This window comes from Toxorhynchites rutilus, chromosome 2, assembly GCF_029784135.1.
Source record: "Toxorhynchites rutilus septentrionalis strain SRP chromosome 2, ASM2978413v1, whole genome shotgun sequence".
Classification (NCBI taxonomy): Eukaryota; Metazoa; Arthropoda; class Insecta; order Diptera; family Culicidae; genus Toxorhynchites; species Toxorhynchites rutilus.
Genome location: NC_073745.1, coordinates 174,700,743 through 174,726,658, shown reverse-complemented (window position 1 = coordinate 174,726,658; position 25,916 = coordinate 174,700,743). Strand labels below are relative to the sequence as shown.

The 25,916-nt window shown below is 41.1% G+C and overlaps 1 protein-coding gene across 3 annotated transcripts in view; it reads right to left on the bottom strand.

The window, feature by feature from the left end:
• LOC129764232 (JNK-interacting protein 3) overlaps positions 1-25,916 on the bottom strand; it is a 211,645-nt gene that overhangs the window by 6,755 nt on the left and 178,974 nt on the right. Inside the window, exon 11 of one of the 3 annotated variants that reach the window (XM_055763114.1) lies at positions 6,324-6,425. The exons of the other annotated variants lie outside the window; for them this stretch is intronic. Coding sequence (XP_055619089.1) covers positions 6,331-6,425 — 95 coding nt within the window. The 3' untranslated portion in view covers positions 6,324-6,330. The remainder of the gene's footprint in view (positions 1-6,323; positions 6,426-25,916) is intronic. 3 annotated transcript variants of the gene reach the window in all.

The following is a 25,916-nucleotide window of genomic DNA, read 5'->3' as shown; positions in this document are numbered from 1 at the left end:
AATATATTGTTTTATTGTCTTCTCCTACGTGAATACCTACCTCTCTACCTGAAATATGGATTAGTTTACTGTTTACTCTTTATGAACATGTTGGGAGTTCTGAAATGAACCTTTTGGTTGTGTTTTTGCGTTTTTTTTGTAAAAATTTCTCATTTTTTTCTCACTGTCTTATAGTTGATTCTTGATTTTTTTTCCGAAGGCTTTGTACTCATTAAATGTTCAACGCCGGGAATTTTTCGGCGTATGCACATATCGTACAATCAAAATGAGGGCTGTGATAAGGAATGCATAGGTGGTCGTCAGATCATTGAGCACATTACCGTACCTAAAACTGTGGTTTCGGAGACCAATGAATTGTAATATTTGTAGTCTCCGCAAACAAAATAAATAAAAATGAAAAAGAACTGAGGTTTTGGAGACGAACTCTACAATCTGTCGAGGAATAGACGAGCTATAAACGTTCTGAAAAATCAATGTGAATACAGGGACGGATGACCTTCGAATTAAAGTCCTTTAAAATAAGAACAGAGTAGCAGGAAATGCATAGCTCATCATATTGCTCCTTAGTTATGTTTCTATACATTGCAGATGTAACGTCAGTCAATTTTCAACATCAGTTATCAACTAAAGAAAGCAGTTCTTGCTACCGAGAAAATTCGTTAATGCCATCCTGCATACAATGTGTTGTAATTTGGAGCCACTTTTAATTCGGAGACCATGTATGGGTTTGTGAAAACTGAATGATCAATTTAAAAGACCTCAACCACCAATAAGTTCAAAAACAAGCATAAACAAAATAATTCAGTTCATATTATATATCATATTATGTCACTTTAGAATGCATTGGTATTGTGAATAACTTTTAATAACTTTTCTTTGAATGGCTTAATGGCCATGAAAGGCGCCGTGTTTTACGGTGGCTGGTTTTGCCACCAAAGCAGTCTGTATAAACAAACATTTTCCTTCTTCTACCTGCTGCCGTTTTGAGATTGCGTTTGCCACTCGCTGAAACTGATTGTTGCCACCGAACCGAATGTGCTCTGTTCTGTAGGCGGGTTTTCTTATTGTCGTGAGCAGCTTTGCAAGCCAACTCGAGCACTCCGGCGGCCGAAATTCTATAACCGCTATTAGGTATGCTGGTGCTCCGGCACCAATCCGTTGATGCGATGTGATGTGAAACGATGCCACACTGATTTACGGTTTGAAAGAGAATGATATATTTTTCAGCGGATCCGCGCGTTTTGTACATTAGCGGTACACGCTCACAGGATAGAGACAAATCAGCAGACTCAGCCAAAGGGGCGAGTCCAACGAGTCGAACGAATGAGCGTTAAAAGGCAGCGATGGCAAAAAAATATATTCATTGCGATTTGTTCGCTCGTTGGATTCACATGCAGGTGTTTCTAACAAACACGAAGGCACCGAAGACTAGTGGAATAGTGGAAAAGCCGCCAAAAAGTTCGGCACGGCGCAGAAGAATATCTCGGAAACCGACAAGGAGAAGGAGAAGGAAGCAAACGCTAAAAAGGGTCCTTTTCAGGTCCACAAAATCATCTTTAATCTAAAGAGTTTATTGTTTTGTTATCACTCGATATCTCCATCTTGTTCGGTTAAACCTTCCTGTTTAGCGAGTGCGTTTGCCACTCGCCACAGTTGGAAAATTTCTTCTCATCCAGCTTGGGACTGTTGTACTGTAAATCACATTTAATGCGACATGCCGAAGCACCACTCAGTGTCGCATTGGAGGTGATTTTAACCTGTAATTGAACATTTGCGATGACAGTGGTACAGCTTACACAGTTGGAAAATTTCTTCCCATCCAGCTTGGGACATGTTGGGTCATAATTTGGACCCCCATAGAGTTTACAAAAATCCAATTAGCTAATTATCGAACTAAAATTACTGTACTTTCAATCTGGAAGCAATTTAAGAATTGGTGAAAATTGAATAATCGAGAAAGTCCCCAACCATCAATAAGCTCAGCACAACTGCAAAATTCTCATACTCTTCATATCCTGGCAAACAAATTATGAAAAATCAATTTGTGTTTTATTATTAATTTGGATAATATTTTAGAATGCTGTATTTTGAACTATATTTCGTAAACTCTTTTTTGAAAGGTTTAATGGCCCTGATAAGCGCCGTGTTTTATGGAATGGTTCCAATTTAGAAAACTTTGTACTCGTGGTTTTGAAAAAAACCATTTCGAACGCCATCAATGCTGCCTTGTTCTGGATTTGCCACCAAAGCAGTTTGTATGAAGAACAAACTTTTATCTCGTCACTCGCTGAAACTGCCTATTCTTGTCTAGATGTCCACCGAACCGAATGTGGTTTGTTCTGAATGCGGATTTTCTTATCGTCGCGAACAGCTTTGCCAGCCAACTCGATCACTTCGGCGGCCGAAACTATATAACGCCGACTAGGTGGACTGGAGCACTGGTACTAACGCGTTCGGCACCGGAAGATATAGGGGGTGAAATGGAAATCTAGGCACTGAACAAGTAGGAAAAAATGCAAGATATGAAACGCTTATAACTCGAGCATTTCTCAATAGATCGCAAAGGTTTTTGCATCAATTGATAGGAAATATATCTACGCATCTATCATAACGAATAACATTTCATTTTTCTTGAGATAAATAATTGAATAATTGTGAAATATCAAGCATTGTCAAAATGCACTATGTGCCCATTTTTGATTGGTCCATTTTGTGCTCCTCAAATCGTACCGACCAATACGGGCAACCAGAGCAGCAGCGAAATAGAATGAAGCACGATTGGAAAGGAAAAAGAAAAAAAATGAACGAAACATTGGTCGCAGTCTCACACATGCGTAATTCTCGAGCCAGCCAGTCAGCTTAAAAATCCCCGCTCCGCTGCCGTAACGATCATTCTCATTCAAACCGTACACCACATCGGTTCGCATTACAACACATCAACAAACCAACCCAAGCAGCCATGTCTAGACATGGTAAAGGAGGAAAAGTGAAGGGAAAGGCAAAATCCCGCTCGAACCGTGTTGATCTGGAGTTCCCCGCAAGGGTAGCTAGGCCGAGCGCGTTAGTACCAGTGCACCAGTCCACCTAGCCGGCGTTATATAGTTTCGGCCGCCGAAGTGATCGAGTTAGCTGACAAAGCTGCTCTCGACGATAAGAAAATCCGCATTCGGAACAGAACACATTCGGTTCGGTGGACATCAAGACAACAGGCAGTTGCAGCGAGTGGCGAGTGGCAAACGCAATCGCAAAATGACATCCGGTAGCAGAAGAAAAAAGTTTGTTCTTCATACAAACTGCTTTGGTGGCAAATCCAGAACAAGGCGGCATCGAAGGCGTTCGAAATGGTTTTTTTCAAAACCACGAGTACTAAGTTTTCCAAATTGGAACCATTCCATAAAACAAGGCGCTTTTCAGGGCCATTAAACCTTCCAAAAAAGAGTTTAGGAAATACAGTTCACTGCTTTCTAAAACATTATCCAAAATAATAATAAAACACAAATTGATTTTTTCATAATTTGTTTGCCAGTATGTGAATTTGGCAGTTGTTCTGAGCTTAGTGATAGTTGGGGACATTCCCGATTATTCAATTTTCACCAATTCTTAAATTGTTTCCAGATTGAAAGTACAGTAATTTACAATTAGTTCGACATTTAGCTAATTGGACGGACTTATTTAGTTGGACATTTTTGTAAACATAGAGATCTAAATTATGACCCCACATTGAAAGTCGACACTGTACCACTGTCATCGCAAATGTTCAATTACAGGTTAAAATCGCCTCCAATGCGACACTGAGTGGCGCTTCGGCACGTCGCATTGAATGTAATTTACTGTACAACATGTCACAAAGCTGGATGGGAAGAAATTTTCCAATTGTGAAAGCTGTGGCGAGTGGCAAACGCAATCGCTAAACAGGAAGGTTTAGCCGAACAAGATGGGGATATCGAGTGATAACAAAACAATAAACTCTTTAGGTTGAAGATAATTTTGTGATCCTGAAAAGGACCCTTTTTAGCCTGCATGTGAATCCAACGAGCGAACAAATCGTAATGAATGTATTTTTTTGCCATCGCTCCCTTTTAACGCTCATTCGTTCGTCTCGTTGGACTCGCCCCTCTGGCTGAGTCTGCCGATTTGTCTCTATCCTGTGAGTGTGTACCGCTAGAGTATAAAACACGCGGACCCCAAAAAAATATTTTATTTTCTTTCAAACCGTAAACCCGTGTGGTTGTACGGCATCGGCATCGTGAACGTAACAAAGAAGGACAAGTTAAGGGAAAGGCAAAGTCTCACCCGAACCGTGCAGGTCTTCAGTTCCCTGTTGGTCGCATTCACTGATTGCTCCGCAAGGGTAACTAGGCCGAACGGAGTGGTGCCGGAGCACCAGTATACCTAACAGCGATTATAGAGTTTCGGCCGTCGGAGTGCTCGAGTTGGCTTGCAAAGCTGCTCACGACAATCAGAAAACCCGCATCAAGTACAGAGCAGCTTCGGTTCGGCGCTCATCAAGGCAACAATTAGTTTCAGTGAGTGGCAAAGTGTTTCTCCGACACGTCGCATTAAGTGTAATTTACTGAACAATATGTCACAAGCTGGATGGGAAGAAATTTTCCAACTGTGAAAACTGTGGCGAGTGGCAAACGCAATAGCTAAACAGGAAGGTTTAACCGAACAAGATGGGAATATCGAGTAATAACAAAAACACAACACCAAAGGTTCTTTTCAGAACCATCAACATATTCATAAAGAGTAAACAGTAAACTAATCCATATTTCAGGTAGATAGGTTCACGTAGGTTCACGTATTCACGTAGGAAAAGAAAATAAAACAATATATTTAAAATATATATTTAACAAAAGCTGTCCCCTTTGTATAGTCCTACGTCACTCCGGTTATGTCCCTGACATTACCCCCCCGTCTTTTTTTATCTACTCGTTTCACGACCTTTCACGCATGGCAAAGTTTATTAGATCTGATTTTTGTTAGCACGTGCGATGTTCTAACTTTTTGGCAACATGTTATTTGCGGTATTGAAGTTGGGCAAGTCGGGGTGATTTGGACCATCCCGTAACTTGGATTTTTCATAATGACATTTCAATTAGTGTTAGTCTCCGTGTTAGGGAAACACAGCTCAGGGGGGAAAAATACCCCCGACTTGCATGTTATGACGAAGCAGATTCCCACAGGCACAGTGATTTGGAAGTCCGTGTTAGGGAAACACAGCTCAGTAGGAACAAAAATACCCCTGACTTGCATGTATATTTTCAAAGCGGATTTCCACAGGTACATCGATTTTTAAGTCTGCATTGGGGGAACCGTAAATTGCGCCAATCGAAACATGGCTGTTAGGGCGTTTAGATAACGCTTGACATTTTACAGTTATTCAATTGTTCATCTCATGATAAATAACATTTTATGAATTCAGATAGACGCGTAGAAATATTTCCTATCAATTGATGCAAATATTCGAAATACGGGTAGGGTTAGCACATAAATCGGTAGAACAAATGTATGGGAAAAAGGAAGCTCTTCCAGTTTTCGTGAATTTAAAATCTGAATTTGAAATATTAGTGAATTGTGATGTATAGCATATCAAACAAATCTTAGAGAATTTCCGATTCGATTGGTATGCAAATTATGAAAATTCGTTCACAATGAAAATAGTTATTAACGTTAACTTTATTTCATAAAAACCTGACCTGTTTTCTGATTTGGCACCCTTCCTGAAAGACGTAGTTCTACCTCAAAAACCTTGGTAAAATTTGACAGGTGGGGGTAAATGGTAACATGAACGAAGCAAACATATTGATTGTAAGAAAATGCAAGTTTTTCGATCGTGGTTTTAAGATTGTTCTCCCCCGGTTAAACAGACTTTTCGGGTATTGTGCAGTAAAGTTTTGCTCGCCTACAGAAGAGGAACCATTTAATGCACTTGCCTAATATCTTCGATTGACGAAAACGAGTCGACATGTGTTTTATAATAATGTCATGCAAGCGACCAGTACGTGTTAATGCCTTCAAACTGTTTCTTCTTGTAATTAAAACATTTTTTTGCATAAATTGTGAGACGTGTGGCAAATGAAGAAAATACAGGATGTCATAACACTTCTGAATTGTTTATTGCAGAACTGCTATAGTCTCAACAATGTTTCAGTGGTGAACAATAAACAGAATCAAAACTGGAATCAATTTCGGCACAGTTCAAATTAAAAACAATAACAATGTGTTCAAGACGATTCTAATGATAATATATACATAACGTACACTAGAAACAAACAAAAAAATAACTTATTCTGTTTTTTTGCAAGAATACTTAAACGTACCTGAAAATCAACTTTGGTTCACTGTCAAATTGTCATTGGATGCATATACTCGCCAAACCAAAATATGAGAAGCAATGTCACATGCATCATCCAAACTTTCTTCTAAAATGAAAACAAAATTAGTACCAAAACCAAGAATGAGAAATAATACTGAATGCAATTCTAATAAAGCTTCATATTTTTGCTGCACCCATTGGGGTTAATAGTGTTTTGACATAATTTTCATCTTTCAGTGATGAAATTTCGTTATGATGGTTTTGACGTAGGACTACGTCTTTCATTTCTGTACCGGGGTGTATGTTCAAAATTTCGAAAACGAGAGAGTGACGCTTGACTGCAAGGTTTTGAACGTTAATACCTCTTTTCCGGCTGAACGGAGTGGTATGATAATCATTTCATTCGAAAGACAAAACGTCCCCGAGTTATATGATTGTTGATAATTGACCCAATAACTTGTTTCAATAGCTTTGAAATTTTATTGAAAACAGGTAATTGAAACCGCATATAAACTCGCATACGCTCTGGAAATCCATTCAGTTGATTCGGTGATGTGAGATGACGACGGTCGCACTCAGACGCCTATGCATTATGCTCTTCTTTTCCAATTCCATTTCTCTTCTGCAGTTGAGCCGAACGGATGAGTATAAACATGACGCTTCCTTTGATTTCGTCCACTGCTACCTCTACTCTCGTACCGTGAGAACTCGTTTCATTGAGACCAAGCAGATAGCTCGTAGATCTACTGATGGTAAGGTACAACGAAAGCAGCTCGGAAAAGTGCCTCAGCCACATGAGGTGTGAAGAAGCCACATCGCTACTGACCGAGAACCGTCGCTAATTCGTCGCTATCAGAAGTCGAATTGAATTGCATTGACAAGGGCCGATGAATGGACGATGGAATTTAAGCGAATGGGCTGTTAATTGCAGAAGGATTGATCTTTTTGCAAAATTTCCCAAAAAAAATAAACCAAAAATAGTACTATGCAACATATTTCACAGAATGACAACAGGAAATCCTACAATTTTCCTCCTCAGTCTTCCACCGAAAATAAATGTTACCGCTGGAAAATACTCTCTACAGATCCTACTAGATATGCGCTGCATTTTGATACCAAACTCAATCCGGAAACAATGTTTAACACGTTGACTGCCACGTCAGTCACCGGTGTCTGACACCGAGTTTTCGCTCAGGCTGCGTCAGTCTTCGATGAATGACAGTATAACATATGATAATAAAGGTAACTAATATAAGCATTCATTTTGGAACAAAATACCTTCCACTACGATAAGAAACGATGGTCCTAATACGTTTAAAAATATCCATAGAGTCGCTATAAAACCGTGGCACTTAACGTGTTAAATTCAGAAAATTGATGGTCAGAAAAAGGTCACAAATAAGTCATTCACGGTGTCGAAAGGAGTACAAGTAACCGTAGTGAAGATCGGGTAACCAACCCTGGTCGAATCTTGGTTGCATGCTGACAAGGAAGCTGACTTATCTGAGCGTCTGTTCACCAAGGAAGTGCGGCTGTTCCCCAGTCAGAGGCGGCTGTTCATTATCCTCGTGCCTGCGTGAGACTCCAAACAGAGCTATGCATGGGTTTGGTGCAGATTCTGAAAGCCGACCTTAAAAAATGAAACGCACAGGAAAATGCAAGATGCGAACGTTACTTTGCGGGTTTGCTTGGCGTGTTTGCAGGAGTCACCTAGTTCTGTCCTAATCACACTAGAGAGCAGTTAGTTCGCACCGTGACTAAATTTGGTAAATAATGGTGTTGGGGCTGCAGTGGACTGTAATTGCGCCGGTCGATAAGGGTGTTCGCGTTCCCAGCGGGAACGGGATTGAAAACCTTTAAAGGGTGTCACATCAAATTGCATCACGGAAAAAACACTGTAGAAATTCGCCCAGTAGACCGATCCTTTTGAAAATTTTAGACAGTAAAATAAAAACTATTAAACAACTTTTGGCATTTTCTTTTTATTCATACTTCGAGCCCAAGCCCGTATGCTCGCACCTTCCTCTTTACCCCGTCCATAAGGTTCTGTACAACGTGAGGTTATAGTTTTTTTTTAACAGAAATCCATTTTCTCTTGAAGTCCGCCTCCGATTTGACAACTTTTGGGTTCTTCCGGAGGGCCTGCTTCATAATCGCCCAATATTTCTCTATTGGGCGAAGCCCCGGCGCGTTGGGCGGGTTCATTTTCTTTGGCACGAAGGTGACCCCGTTGGCTTCGTACCACTCCAACACGTCCTTTGAATAGTGGCACGAAGCGAGATCCGGCCAGAAGATGGTCGGGCCCTCGTGCTGCTTCAATAGTGGTAGTAAGCGCTTCTGTAGGCACTCCTTAAGGTAAACCTGCCCGTTTACCGTGCCGGTCATCACGAAGGGGGCGCTCCGCTTTCCGCAAGAGTAGATCGCTTGCCACACCATGTACTTTTTGACAAACTTGGATAGTTTCTGCTTGCGAATCTCCTCCGGAACGCTGAATTTGTCCTCTGCGGAGAAGAACAACAGGCCCGGCAGCTGACGAAAGTCCGCTTTGACGTAGGTTTCGTCGTCCATTACCAGGCAATGCGGCTTCGTCAGCATTTCGGTGTACAGCTTCCGGGCTCGCATCTTCCCCACCATGTTTTGCCTTTCGTCGCGGTTAGGAGCCTTCTGAACCTTGTATGTACGCAGGCCCTCCCGCTGCTTGGTCCGCTGGACGAATGAACTTGACAAATTTAGCTTATTGGCGACATCCCGGACCGAACTTCTCGGATCACGTCTAAACTGCTTAACTACGCGCTTGTGATCTTTTTCACTGACGGAACATCCATTTTTGCCGTTCTTCACCTTCCGGTCGATGGTTAGGTTCTCGAAGTATCGTTTTAGTACTCTGCTGACCGTGGATTGGACGATTCCCAGCATCTTACCGATGTCCCGATGTGACAACTCCGGATTCTCGAAATGAGTGCGCAGGATTAATTCACGACGCTCTTTTTCGTTCGACGACATTTTTCCAAATTTACGAAAAATTGACAGTGAAGCATGGCCAACGTGATCTATATACTCTTATCTGATTATGAGCGAAAGCTGAAGATATAATTCCTAAAAAATAAATTTCTACAGCGTTTTTTCCGTGATGCAATTTGATGTGACACACCCTTTACGCTTTTTATTGCGGTAGTTTTATTGTTTTTCTCTTTTTAATTTCTATTTTACTTCGATGTTCACTTCGCGAAGGTTGGATAACGACTGATGCGCTCCGCAGTAGGCCCGTTACATTTATGATGTGGCACCGAAACGGGTTTCTTCTTGCCGGCGGTGCAAATTCTTACTACCGACGATGCAGTTGCTGCTGCTGTTGTTGTTGATCTTCTTGCTGCTGCTGCTTGCTCCGATGTGCACTGCACCACTGCTCACGCAAAACTGAATGCAGTGCCGCGACAAGCGTGCATTTTAATGCCGTCGAGCACAGCGTGCCTTAGCGATGACTGGCTCATAATTGCGCTGTGGGAGGGGTACTCGTGGTTTGTGGTGTTGTGTGCAGAATATACGTGCTGCTCGATGCTGTCGCTTCAGTTCGGTCAGCGTGGAACTGAACAGATGGTGATGCCAAAAGCGATAGTCGATTTCCAACATTGTGTCTGGTTTCTTTACAGGTTAGCAGACGAACTAAGCGTCAACGTGTAAGTAAGAAATTATTGCTTACTTTAAAGCTTATATCAAAGTGTGCGACGGACCGTCAAACACACTCACTGTTCGTTCGCTATTCGGAGCGTGACGTACTACGAGGAGCATTCTGAAACAAGCTGAGATTTTGACGTGGGACTACGTCTAACCGGAATATATGGAGGGTAAAATGAAAACCTAAACACAGAACATGCAGGAAAAAATGAAAGATTTCGAATGCTTATAGCTCGAACATTTCGTACTGGATAGGAGAGATGTTTGCATCACTTGATAGGAAATATTTCTACGCATCTATCGCAACTAACAAAATGTTGTTTTTCAATAGATAAACAATTGAATAACTGTAAAATATTAGGCGTTATCTAAACGCCCTAACTGCATCGTTTTGATTGGCCCGATTTACGGTTTCCCTAACACAACCATCAAAACCAAGCAGCCTTGGGGAAATCGGCATTGCAAATACATGAAAGTAGGGGGACTTTTGTTCTCATCGAAAAATGTTCCCTAACACAGACTTGAAAACCAAGCAGCGAAATCGGCATTGCAAGCACACGAAAGAACCTAGAGGCGAGTGAACTGAAAAGTTTAAACCCTCTTAAAGCCAAAAAGAAGAAAAAGAACACACGAAAGTAGGGGGAGCTTTTGTTCCCACCGAAATGTGTTCCCTAATAGAGATTTCTGAACCAAGGTGCCTGGAGAAATCGGTATTTCAAATTCATGCAAGTCGGGGGTATTTTTGTTCCGACTAACACAGACTTGAAAACCAAGCAGCGAAATCGGCATTGCAAGCACACGAAAGAGCCTAGAGGCGAGTGAACTGAAAAGTTTAAACCCTCTTAAAGCCAAAAAGAAGACCTTGCCTTTGTGCAGAGTGGAATATGTCTGTCCTAACATGATCTTCTAAACTTAGGAACCTGGGAAAATCGTGCAGCCACTAGAAGCGAATGAACTTCCCAGTTTCAAGCAAATTCGAGATTCGAGAAGTATGTACACTTTTGGGATGTAAACTTCAGAGGGAAATGTAAAATAAAATAATCGTTTGATAATTTTTTTGTTGTCTTTATTGGAAAGATTTTCAGCCTTAGGCTGGTTCATCAAACGTTTGATAATTCTTCCGTACATATATTTTGTTCTAGTCATCATACCAAACGTAAAAGGTCCGTCATTAAATTTACGAAGTAACGAAGAACAATCAATCACAATAAATGAATTGACTTTACACGGCATTTGTTCATTTTTTTCACTCACAGAGCAAATATATTGAACTCAATTGAATTTGGAAACTGTTTCATTCAATCAAGAATTTAATCAATACAAACGAATGATTGCTAAGCTAAGGTAGTTCCACGTGAACCTTTTTTTTTACATAACATATCTCGAAACCAGAGAGGCGTTTGCGACGACCTAGAACCAGAATTATCAATAAGCTCGTGCTAAATAAACTTCATACAATTCTCTTTGCAGATAGTATGATTCATAGTTTATTTTTGTGCTGGGGTAAAAGAGATAAGGTCGGAACGATCCAGAATAAATAAATAAATCCGTTTCTTTTACGATCATATGATTCATAGTTTTGACGTAGGACTACGTCTAACCGGAAGATATAGGGTGTGAAATGAAAACCTAGGCACTGAACAAGTAGGAAAAAATGCAAGATTTGGAACGCTTATAACTCGAGCATTTCTCAATAGATCGCAAAGGTTTTTGCATCAATTGATAGGAAATATATCTACGCGTCTATCATAACGAATAAAGTTTCATTTTTCTTGAGATAAATAATTGAATAATTGTGAAATAACAAGCATTGTTCAAATGCACTATGTGCCCATTTTTGATTGGTCCATTTTGTGCTCCTCAAATCGTACCGACCAAAACGGGCAACCAGAGCAGCAGCGAAATACAATGAAGCACGATTGGAAAGGAAAAAGAAAAAATATGAACGAAACATTGGTCGCAGTCTCACACATGCGTAATTCTCGAGCCAGCCAGTCAGCTTAAAAATCCCCGCTCCGCTGCCGTAACGATCATTCTTTGTGTGGACACCGACTGGACAACATCGTTGCTGGACGAGCTGGACGGCGAGGGATCGAGTGTCTTTCTCAAGGCAAGAGGGTGGAGGTGGTAGCGCTGGAGTAAATAGAGTAGAGTTTTCAAAGGGCCTGTTCCGACCGGGGGAACGAGCTATGGACTGTAAAGTCTTCTCAAAAATTCTGGTCAATGCTGAGAGAGCTGAAGTAATAAGGATCACTTCCTGCTCTTCTAGAGGAATTGTGCAAGGGCACGTCCACAGCAACACCAGAGGGAATCGGAAATAAATGGCCTTTTCACTTATACGGAATAAAACGCGTACTTTACACTTGGATATGAACTGACTTTATTTTCTCTCATTTCCCTCAACTATTATTTCCAACATGTTCCATTAGTGATGTTTATGTGCATCAGAGTCCATGACAACGCTAACCACGTACACCGTCACGATGGCAACGAGGGTTGCTTATGTTGAGAGTTAAACTAGGAATGATCAGATTTCTTCCACATTGGAACATACTCCGCCGCGTTGAAATATTATTTCAATGAAGTGTTGTCTTCAATCGGTAAAACAGATAATTTGGTAACCGGACGACGAAAAATTGTGTTATCGCAACGAACATCTACAGCTCTCACCAAATTATCATTCCCCGGAAAAGTTTTCTCGATCACTCCCATTTTCCACTGCAATGGCGGCAAATTTTTGTTTTGCACTAGAACTACCATTCCAGGTTTCAAGTTGGTCATGAGTTTCTGGTTTTTCTTTCGAAGTTGAAGACTTTGAAGGTAATCATGTTTCCAGGACCTCCAGAAATCGTCTCGCAGTTTTCTCAGATATTCCCATCTATCTAAACGATTACTTTGCACATTCTCGTAAGAAGGTTCCGGAACTGCGGTGAGTGGGCGTCCAACTAAATAGTGTGCTGGCGTTATAACTTCCGCTGAATTTGGATCGGATGAGGTCACAAACATAGGCCGCGAATTTAGTACAGCTTCGATTTTAGTAAAAACAGTTGAAAGTTCTTCAAAATTTAGTTTGGCTGTTCCAATTATACGTCTTAAATGAGTTTTAGCGCTTTTCACAGCAGCTTCCCAAATTCCGCCGAACTCCGGTGCATCTGGAGGAATGAAATGCCATTCTATACCTTTTGCTTGGCAGAAATATGATATTTGATGTTGCGTCTGCTGCTTTAGAAATAAACGGTACAATTCATTCAATTCGTGATGAGCTCCTCGGAAATTCGTACCATTGTCGCTATATATTTTTTGCGGTAATCCTCGTCGACTCACAAATCTTTGTAGTGCTGCGATAAAAGCATCTGTAGATAGATCAGATACAACTTCTAAATGCACCGCTCGTGTAACCATGCATATAAATACTGATAAGTAAGCCTTCAACAGGATATTTTTTCGAAGTCCGTGCTTTATTAGGAATGGGCCGGCGTAATCAATGCCAGTAACTGAAAACGGTGGAGCGGGATTCACTCGAAACGCTGGTAACATACCCATCAGTTGAGATGTTTGTGATGGACGCACCTTGAAACATCGTACACAAGATCGAATGACTCTTTTTACTGTGGTAGCTACATTTGTCACCCAAAATCTTCGACGAAGAACAGAAATTAATCCAGACAATCCTAGATGTAGATGTTCTTCATGTAGCTGGCGGATTAGAAGAGTAGTCACGTGATGTTGACCAGGCATAATCATTGGATGTTTAGCTCCAAAAGATAACTGAGAATGTTCTAAGCGGCCACCCACTCGGAGAATTTCATCTACCCATATCGGATTGAGACTTCTAATTGTGCGGCAAGGTTGACCTGACTTCACGAGAGCGATTTCTTCTTCATATGCATTATGCTGAATAACTCGGATGATTGTTTCCAAGCTATTCCTCATCTCTTTTATCGTCGGTATTGGATTAAATTCTCGTTTGATGAACGTTTTCTCCTTACAATTTTTGCTAAAACGCAACAGAAGAGCTACAATTCGTTGTAATTTTCGAAAGGAACTGTATTTTAGAAACACATCTGGTTCTTTGGACTGACTTTTCACTAGCACTGCTTGACACAATTTCATTTCCGGTAATTCTTCTTCAACTATATCCTCAGGAATAGAATGCTCATACTCATTGGTAGTAAGAAATGGCGGGCCATGCCACCACAATTTGTTTTTCCTCAATTCAGCTGGCATCTGTCCACGTGACACGATATCAGCGGGATTCTCATGTGTTCTAACATATTGCCACCGGAAATTACTAGTTTCTTCTCGAATAGTTACAACACGGCTTCTGACGAACGGCTGCAATTTCTCTGGTGACTTCTTCAGCCATGCCAGTACGATCTGACTATCCGTCCACAGAACGACTTGCTTTACGGACATCTTCATGGCTGGCAAAACGCTGGTTATCAAACGAGACAAGAGCAATGCTGCACATAGCTCCAAACGGGGTATTGTCATCTCCTTCAAAGGTGCCACTTTGGATTTACTGCAGAGCAAATGGAGTCTTGCAGTCCCATCTGCCAGTACACTACGTAGATAAACGCATGCACCGTAAGCATCTTGTGACGCATCAGCAAATCCATGGATCTCGAAAAACACAGCTCCATCACATGTTACACGCCGAGGAATTTTAATATTATTTAATTCGGTAAGTGCCTTTTGGATTTGTTGCCAGGAATATTGGACCTCTTCATCGACTGCTTCATCCCAGGCGTGTTTACTTCTCCATAAATGCTGCATCAAGAGTTTAAGACGGACCATGAATGGCGACAGGAATCCTAGAGGATCAAATAATCTTGCTATCGTCGAAAGAATTTTTCGTTTTGTAACCGGTTCAGACGAGGAAGTTGAAATCATTGGTTTTGGAACGAACAGAAATTCATCCGTTTCTGAGTTCCAAACTATGCCAAGCACCTTTATAATCGGATTTGCACCTTGTATTTCCAAAGATTTGCTTTGTTCTCGTTCTTCTATAGGTATCTGCTGTAAGAACACATGGCTATTGGAGCACCACTTGTGTATTGGAAATTGGCCACTAGCAAGTAACTCCTTTACCTGTCGTTGACGCTCCAAAGCTTCCTGCAAGCTGTTATCCCCCGAAAGCATATCATCCATATAAAACTCCTCTTCAGTCGTGGATGCACCTAATGGAAATCTCGATCTTCCTTCTTGTGCCAACTGTACTAGACAACGCGTAGCTAAAAAAGGAGCGCTGGCCGTACCGTAGGTAACCGTTGATAATTCATAGACGCGGAGCGGGTCTCCTGGGTTATCTCTCCAAAATATTCGTTGTAAGCTGGTCTGACTGGGTTCTAATTGAATTTGGCGGTACATTTTGCTAATATCTGCCGTAAAAGCCACTCGGTGATTGCGAAAACGTAAGACCAACGAGATGAGGTCTGGTTGAATGGTACCTCCCACTTTGAGTACATCGTTCAATGACATTGCATTTCCCGGCGGTTTTGCTGAAGCATCAAAAACTACTCTGCATTTTGTCGATGAGCTGTCTGGACGCAACACAGCATGATGGGGCAGGTAAAACTTCTGAAGGCTAGGATGATCCTTTAGTTCGTTGATTGGTTTGAGATGATTCAGTTGCTGATATTCTTTCATGAAAGCAACATACTGCTCGCGAAGATTTATATTCCGTGACAATCGTTGCTCCAAAAGGTAGAATCGTTTCAAAGCGAGAGAACGACAATCACTGAGCTGGTTGATATTCTCCTTCAATGGTAATTGTACAACGAATCTGCCGGATGGGTCTCTTCGAAAGGTACTTGCGAAATGTTGTTCACATTCTTCTTCTTCAGAAGACAATGCTGATTTGGTTGAAACTTCCTCGATTTTCCAGAATTCCTTTATGGCATCGTATACTTGTTCCACGGTAACTGGGTGCGAATATAGTGGATATGATGAATATTTGGGCTGCTCTGCATATTCTCCTGTGACGACCCATCCAAGCTGGGTATCTCTCAACGACGGTAAATGCTCCTCTAGCTTGAATTCTCCGGACTTTAGTATATTGAAAAAGTGACCGTTACCAATCAGCATGTCTATTGTATTTGGCCTATTGAATTCTGGATCAGCAAGTTGAAAACAAGCGGGAATATTCCAGCTGCTCACGTCGAATTTCACATTTGGAATAATTCCGGTAACTGATGGTGTCACGTAACATTCTAGTGTTGTTTGATAATCACTACATCTGGAATGAACCTCGATGTTCGCCTTTCCAATGCTTCTGCTGGACTTGTTGTTCACTCCCGAAATCTGAATATTCACTGGGGATATTTCTGCTCCTATTTTGTCCACTATATCTTTTGAAATTAGGTTTATTTGGGATCCACAGTCCAAAAGCACTCTGCACGGATGAGGCTTGTCGTGTTTATCGATTATATTCACTAACGCTGTCAGCAGGCAAACATTCTTTCTCGGGTTGATCCTTATCGAACAAGTATTGGCAATAGTGTTGGCTACTCTTGATTTCGGAATTATTGGTTCATCATCACTCAATGATGCAACAGCTGGATTCGACACGCTTCTTTCCGGATCAGATTTATAGTTGGATTGTTTTTCTCTAGATGCAACATCATCATGTAACAGGGTATGGTGACGTCGACCGCATTTTAAACATTTTCCGTCGGAAGGGCAATTTCTTATACAATGACCTACACGCAAGCAATTGAAGCACATTCCGAGAGATCGAACCTTCTCCACTCGTTCTGTAACTATCATGTTCTTCAGGATGTCACACTGGAAGTTCTTATGAGGCAGCTTGCAAACATCGCATAATGCAGCGGGAGCATTTAAATCCTTTGTTGTTGCAAAACTTTTCATACCGACTATTCTTGGCGATGTATTAAGGATTGGTTTCACTGTGGGTTGAATTCGAGTGGTCGATGCGGTTTCACAATTTTCCAATATGTTACACTGTTTCTTCAAAAATGATATGGTATCAGCATAATTCGGAAGCTGACCTCGCTGGATTGTAGCTTCCCACTGTTTGCGAGTATTTTTATCTAAAGCTGCTGCTAGTAGGTATACTACGTATAGTTCTGAGACACCGCTTAATTCTTGCTTCATAAATCGCAAACTTTCCACATGTCTGATGCAATCGTCTACCAATTGACGGAGTTCTCGATACGTTTCAGCAGTCATCTTTCTCAGCGATAATAAACTTCTTATGTGGGTGTCGATGATCACACGGGGATTTTCGTACCGTTCATTCAAAATGTCCCACGCGTTCAGATAATTGTTCTCGTTTATCGTTTTGGCGTCAAGTATTCCTGCTGCGTTACCTATCAACGCTTTGTCCAAATGATAAAGTTTAATCGCATCTGAATCACTGGACCTCGACATTATATCCAAGAACATAGCCTTAAACTTTGGCCAATTCTCATAGCGCCCATCAAAAGTGGGTATTGGGGCCTTCAGAGGTTGTTGCTGAATGAGAATTGATTGCATATTTTGCATCGAAGACTGCACACTTGGTTCTGATTTGACGTTTATCATTAGAGCTTCAATTTTTGTTGCCAATTCGAAATAGAGATCCTCGAAGAATGAATAATCTTCGTTCAATTGATCCTCCTCTTCGAAGCATCGTTCGTTGGTCATCAAGTTTACAATATTCTTGATAAGCGGATTCCAGGTTCGAGGAATAGACTTTCAGGTGCGGATGATTTAATGTGTTCTCTGGGTTTTCCACGGCAGCTTGTATCCTTTCAACCTTGGAAAGAACACGATCACGCTGGCGACACAACCTTTTTGCTTCCGGATTCTTTGTTTGTGCAAAGCCTTGAAACTCTTCGTCACTATCTTCATTCATTTCTACAATCTTCAAAGGCGTTTGCCGTTTGCCACTATTCAATGGTGTGCGAGGTAACATTTTCAACTTTCACTCTTTCTCTTTCGGTTTGTTCACTAATGTTCACGATTTGTTTTTTCGCACTTCACTGTTTATTTTGTTTACTAGTGATAGCCAATCACAATCTTCAAAAACTAGCTCGAGATCCGGTTCGAAGGACCAATGTTCCGACCGGGGGAACGAGCTATGGACTGTAAAGTCTTCTCAAAAATTCTGGTCAATGCTGAGAGAGCTGAAGTAATAAGGATCACTTCCTGCTCTTCTAGAGGAATTGTGCAAGGGCACGTCCACAGCAACACCAGAGGGAATCGGAAATAAATGGCCTTTTCACTTATACGGAATAAAACGCGTACTTTACACTTGGATATGAACTGACTTTATTTTCTCTCATTTCCCTCAACTATTATTTCCAACATGTTCCATTAGTGATGTTTATGTGCATCAGAGTCCATGACAACGCTAACCACGTACACCGTCACGATGGCAACGAGGGTTGCTTATGTTGAGAGTTAAACTAGGAATGATCAGATTTCTTCCACATTGGAACAGGGCCTTTCTCAAGGCTAGAGACGAATGAACTGCAAAAGTTTAAAGTCTCTATAATACAAGACCTTCCTTCCTTCCGTAACGATCATTCTCATCTAAACCGTACACCACATCGTTTCGCATCACATCACATCAACAAACCAACACAAGCAGCCATGTCTGGACATGGCAAAGGAGGAAAAGTGAAGGGAAAGGCAAAATCCCGCTCGAACAGTGTTGGTCTACAGTTCCCCGTATGTGTATCCACCAATTGCTCCGCAAGGGTAGCTAGGCCGAGCGCGTTAGTACCAGTGCACCAGTCCACCTAGCCGGCGTTATATAGTTTCGGCCGCCGAAGTGATCGAGTTGACTGGCAAAGCTGCTTGCGACGATAAGAAAACCCGCATTAGGAACAGACCACATTCAGTTCGGTGGACATCAAGACAACAACAGGCAGTTGCAGCGAGTGGCGAGTGGCAAACGCAATCGCAAAACGGCATCAGGTAGCAGAAGAAAAAAGTTTGTTCTTTATACAAACTGCTTTGGTGGCAAATCCAGAACAAGGCGGCATCGAGGGCGTTCGAAATGGTTTTTTTCAAAACCACGAGTACTAAGTTTTCTAAATTGGAACCATTCCATAAAACATGGCGCTTATCAGGGCCATTAAATCTTTCAAAAAAGGGTTTACGAAATACAGTTCAATGCATTCTAAAATGTTATCCAAAATAATAATAAAACACAAATTGATTTTTTCACAATTTGTTTGCCAGAATATGATGAGTTTGAGAATTTGGCAGTTGTACTGAGCGTATTGATGGTTGGAGACTTTCTCGATTATTCAATTCTTAAATTGCTTCCAGATTGAAAGTACATTAATTTACATTTAGTTCGACATTTAGCTAATTGGACGGACCTGTAATGCGACATATTTAGTTGGACATTTTTGTAAACATGGAGTTCGGGGTCCAAGTTATGACCCAACATGTCCCAAGCTGGATGGGATAAAATTTTCCAACTGTGAAAGCTGTATCACTGTCATCGCAAATGTTTAATTACAGGTTAAAATCGCCTCCAATGCGACACTGAGTGGTGCTTCGGCATATCGCATTAAATGTAATTTACAGTACAACATGTCCCAAGCTGGATGGGAAGAAATTTTCCAACTGTGAATCCTGTGGCGAGTGGCAAACGCAATCGCTAAACAGGAAGGTTTAGCCGAACAAGATGGGTATATCGAGTGATAACAAAACAATAAACTCTTTAGATTAAAGATGGTTTTGTGGTCCTGAAAAGGACCCTTTTTAGTGTTTGCTTTCGAATCAGCAGTCGGAAAACGCTCTTTATTTGGAGCTGGTATACTTCTTCACCGCTTTGGTACCTTCGGAAACCGCATGCAAGTTCACCGGTCAGCAACAGACTGATTGCGATCTGAATTTCCCTCGCCGTAATGGTTGTCCACTTATTGTAGTGGGTCAGACGCGGGGCTTCCGCTACCATACGCTCAAAGATGCATTGACGAAGCTCATGACGCTCATCGCCTTCGATGAGAAACCGGTATCGGGATGATCCGGATGCAGCACCTTATGATGTAGATAGCATATGATTCCTTCTCCTCCTTCTTGTCGGTTTCCGAGATATTCTTCTGCGCCGTGCCGAACTTTTTGGCGGCTTTTCCATTATTCCACTAGTCTTCGGTACCTTCGTGTTTGTTAGAAACAACTGCATGTGAATCCAACGAGCGAACAAATAGTAATGAATGTATTTTTTTGCCATCGCTGCCTTTTAACGCTCATTCGTTCGTCTCGTTGGACTCGCCCCTTTGGCTGAGTCTGCTGATTTATCTCTATCCTGTGAGCGTGTACCGCCAAAGTACAAAACGCGCGGACCCTCAGAAAAATATATCATCACGGTGCTACTGACACTCGATCGAGACGGTCATGTTTTTAGCGCCTTACGAAAGAGTTTTTAAATAAAATTTTCTGCTTTTATACTCTGTTTACCTTCTCCTTGATTCGTTGGATGGGAGAAAGCAGGAATCCACAATCCAGCAATTACACGCTCCAATTATCGCGTTCACAACCCTCCGTTTTCTTTCTAACTCCAAATCTGATACGTAGAACTTTTGCACTTAATTTCACGTACGGAATCACAAAATCCAGATTCCGTAAATTACCGAAAAAACTTCCTTTCTCGTATAAAAAATATTGCCTTTAATGTATTTTACGACTGTGGTACAAAGTTTCAACACTTCTATATTTGTCCAAGATCGGTTGGCTACTAGCTTGGCCGGCAATTTTATTGGTGTATATTAGTAGCAATGTTTCATTTCAGTCTGTTCCTGCATGCCTTTCTAAGTGTTTCCTTTTCGTTTGTGTTATCTATGTTATAACTATTATTTGTGGTAGTGTAGTGACAAGAGATACTCAATTTTGTGTACCGTTGTATGTAGAACAGTTATAATTTTTACTTATTTAATTCTAGATTTAAGTTTTAATTCAATGCATGTAAGTGTTGTGTATTCTTGTGTTTAATTTATACTAAACGACTACATACTCTATATTTCCAAATGCGATAAATCAGCCTGTATCAAGGCTAATCCTACAAATTAAATTTCAATACAATTAATTTTTACGATTCTAACGATTTCTTTCTATATTCACAGTTCATCAGAGAAAACAGCAGAGCATCTTCATTCATCCGCGGCGTTTTAACCGCTGTTAGCGGTGCTCCCTTGCACTCCTACAAGAAAAAGGCGCGATCGGTGGCGTCACAAACGCTATCTTTCTTCGGATTGTGGGGATCCCTCCAACAGTGAGTAGAGCTTTTCGGGTGTTTTTAAGTGCTTTTGGTGATTCTTGAACTGAATTTTCATTATAATAGAAACACATTAGTTATTAAAAAGAAAAATCACGATCAAATAAAAAATAGTGTAGTGCTAAATTGCCCTCAGAGGCTAGAAGTGAAGGTGTAAATCGGGAAGTACCCCTTCTTCTTCGCGTTTCTCCAGGCAATCGGCAAGTTTTGTTTTATAAATATAGGTGCTTGAATTTTAGATTTCATACAAGAGCTTTTACGGACATATATCCCAAATAAGGGAAGTGTATCAATATCTGACGACTTTTTCGCCGGCTACACCTGGAGTGTAGCTAGGCAACAAAAATGGCTTCCAGTAGTTCCGGACCTCCAGGAGGCCGGGCTACAAACCGTTACCGTGGAAGACCAATCCAACGTACCACTCCATTATGGGCTGACCCACTGAGTGGTGATCTTGAAATTCTTCTATTACGGGCCACAGGGGAAGATATCCTTCCCTCGAACCCCTTTCTTGTAAGCAAGACAGTTGCCAAGGCAGGATCCTTAGAAAGTGCAAGACTACAACGAGACGACAAAAACCGAATTCAATATGTACTCTCAGTAAGAGAAAAGGATGTTATCGATAATTTACTTTCAATTAACAAGCTAATTGATGACACCCCAATAGAAATTATTCACCATCCGACTCTAAATCAACGCAAATGCGTTGTCACCTGTCGTGAAGTTCTAGACTTAAAGGAAGATGAATTATTAAGAGAACTGGCCGATCAAAAAGTGATCGAGGTAAAGCGTATCACCAGGAAAGATAATGATTCGATTATAGCCACACCAACATTAATTCTGACCATTCGTGGAACTGTTGTTCCTGAATATATAAATTTTTGATTTCTTCGAGCAGGGACTAGGAATTATTATCCGAACCCCATGCAATGTTTTAAGTGTTACCGCTTTGGGCACACAACAAAACGGTGCAGACGAAATACTCCACTCTGCAAAAACTGTGGAAAAGACCACAAAATAAATAATTCCGGAAACAAAATCTGTAAATCCCCTGAATTTTGCGTCAACTGTAAGGGTGATCATACCTCATCCAACAGGACGTGCCCAATATGGGTAAGAGAAAACAACATAACCAGAATAAGAGTAGATGAGGGAATATCTCACAACGAAGCTAGGAAAAAGTATGACCTCCAGAACAATGGAATAACCTATTCCAGTGTGCTGCAGGACAGACTTAATACCATCCAAACAACAGTAGATGGCTGCACTCAATGCAAATGCCAATGTAATTCCGCTAGACCCAATCGGGATAATAGCCAATCCATTATTTCAGGCAATGAAACGGAAAGCTCGATAGATGAATCTGAAGAAGATTCCGAAGAATCAGAAGAAGAAGAAATGGAGGAACAAAAGAATATAGAATCTGAAGAGGATAGACAGGACATGCAAACCGAAGAGGAATCAGATAATCCAATGGAATACATTGAAATTAGGAATAAAAAGACGGGTGGGTATTGTCAGGGACATAACCGGAGTGACGTAGGACTATACAAAGGGGACAGCTTTTGTTAAATATATATTTTAAATATATTGTTTTATTTTCTTTTCCTACGTGAATACCTACCTATCTACCTGAAAAATGGATTAGTTTACTGTTTACTCTTTATGAATATGTTGATGGTTCTGAAAAGAACCTTTGGTGTTGTGTTTTTGTTATTACTCGATATTCCCATCTTGTTCGGTTAAACCTTCCTGTTTAGCTATTGCGTTTGCCACTCGCCACAGCTTTCACAGTTGGAAAATTTCTTCCCATCCAGCTTGTGACATATTGTTCAGTAAATTACACTTAATGCGACGTGCCGAGGAAACACTTTGCCACTCACTGAAACTAATTGTTGCCTTGATGAGCGCCGAACCGAAGCTGCTCTGTTCTTGATGCGGGTTTTCTGATTGTCGTGAGCAGCTTTGCAAGCCAACTCGAGCACTCCGACGGCCGAAACTCTATAATCGCTGTTAGGCATACTGGTGCTCCGGCACCAATCCGTTCGGCCTAGTTACCCTTGCGGAGCAATCAGTGAATGCGACCAACAGGGAACTGGAGACCTGCACGGTTCGAGTGAGACTTTGCCTTTCCCTTAACTTGTCCTTCTTTGTTACGTTCACGATGCCGATGCCGTACAACCACACGGGTTTACGGTTTGAAAGAAAATAAAATATTTTTTTGGGGTCCGCGTGTTTATACTCTAGCGGTACACACTGACAGGATAGAGACAAATCGGCAGACTCAGCCAGAGGGGCGAGTCCAACGAGACGAACGAATGAGCGTTAAAAGGGAGCGATGGCAAAAAAATACATTCATTACGATTTGTTCGCTCGTTGGATTCACATGCAGGCTAAAAAGAATCCTTTTCAGGATCACAAAATTATCTTCAACCTAAAGAGTTTATTGTTTTGTTATCACTCGATATCCCCATCTTATTCGGCTAAACCTTCCTGTTTAGCGATTGCGTTTGCCACTCGCCACAGCTTTCACAATTGGAAAATGTCTTCCCATCCAGCTTTGTGACATGTTGTACAGTAAATTACATTCAATGCGACGTGCCGAAGCGCCACTCAGTGTCGCATTGGAGGCGATTTTAACCTGTAATTGAACATTTGCGATGACAGTGGTACAGTGTCGACTTTCAATGTGGGGTCATAATTTGGATCTCTATGTTTACAAAAATGTCCAACTAAATAAGTCCGTCCAATTAGCTAAATGTCGAACTAATTGTAAACTACTGTACTTTCAATCTGGAAACAATTTAAGAAATGGTGAAAATTGAATAATCAGGAAAGTCCCCAACTATCACTAAGCTCAGAACAACTGCCAAATTCACATACTGGCAAACAAATTATGAAAAAATCAATTTGTGTTTTATTATTATTTTGGATAATGTTTTAGAAAGCAGTGAACTGTATTTCCTAAACTCTTTTTTGGAAGGTTTAATGGCCCTGAAAAGCGCCTTGTTTTATGGAATGGTTCCAATTTGGAAAACTTAGTACTCGTGGTTTTGAAAAAAACCATTTCGAACGCCTTCGATGCCGCCTTGTTCTGGATTTGCCACCAAAGCAGTTTGTATGAAGAACAAACTTTTTTCTTCTGCTACCGGATTTCATTTTGCGATTGCGTTTGCCACTCGCCACTCGCTGCAGCTGCCTGTTGTCTTGATGTCCACCGAACCGAATGTGTTCTGTTCCGAATGCGGATTTTCTTATCGTCGAGAGCAGCTTTGCCAGCTAACTCGATCACTTCGGCGGCCGAAACTATATAACGCCGGCTAGGTGGACTGGTGCACTGGTACTAACGCGCTCGGAATAGCTACCCTTGCGGGGAACTCCAGATCAACACGGTACGAGCGGGATTTTGCCTTTCCCTTCACTTTTCCTCCTTTACCATGTCCAGACATGGCTGCTTGGGTTGGTTTGTTGATGTGTTGTGATGCGAACCGATGTGGTGTACGGTTTGAATGAGAATGATCGTTACGGCAGCGGAGCGGGGATTTTTAAGCTGACTGGCTGGCTCGAGAATTACGCATGTGTGAGACTGCGACCAATGTTTCGTTCATTTTTTTTCTTTTTCCTTTCCAATCGTGCTTCATTCTATTTCGCTGCTGCTCTGGTTGCCCGTATTGGTCGGTACGATTTGAGGAGCACAAAATGGACCAATCAAAAATGGGCACATAGTGCATTTTGACAATGCTTGATATTTCACAATTATTCAATTATTTATCTCAAGAAAAATGAAATGTTATTCGTTATGATAGATGCGTAGATATATTTCCTATCAATTGATGCAAAAACCTTTGCGATCTATTGAGAAATGCTCGAGTTATAAGCGTTCCAAATCTTGCATTTTTTCCTACTTGTTCAGTGCCTAGATTTCCATTTCACCCCCTATATCTTCCGGTTAGACGTAGTCCTACGTCAAAATAAAAGGAAAATCTCGAACAAAGGAATATCTTCTGAAGAACATAAGTCTTCTGATGAGGAAAACAAGCAAACCAAAGAAGTTCAACGGAAACGGACAAGGAACGAACAAACAAATCAAATAAATGAAAGAAACAACACACACACACACCAACAATAAACACCCATATAACAACAATCAACAATCACATGCTAACACTCTATACCACTCCACTCCAAATAAAAATAACACTAACACAAATAACACACACACCAGGAAAGTTTCCAGCCCTCCAAAGGGTAATAATTAAAACAAATAAATAATTCCTTCTATTACATAAATTTAACCTTTGATCTGCAGCATTTTTATATCAATCAATATTATTTTAGTTAAACCGAACGGCCCAGAGTTGCCTTCCACCTTATTTATGAAGGAGGTGGAATGGACGGCGGCTCCAGCCTTCGATCTCTTGATACTATTTACCATACTTTTCATAAAATAATAAAATCAATAAATAAATCGAAAGACCTGGAGCCACCTTCCGCCTTATTTAAGGAGGGATGGGACGGAGGGCGGTCTCCAGGCTTTCACTTATTCATATTATATTTAATCGGATTATTTCTTTAAATAACTTTCATAATCGTAGGACCGGAAACCGACTCTCACCTTGTTTTTGGAGATGGTAAGGTGAGTGGCGGTTCCTAGTCTAATATTATATTTTCTCTAAAGGCCGGGAG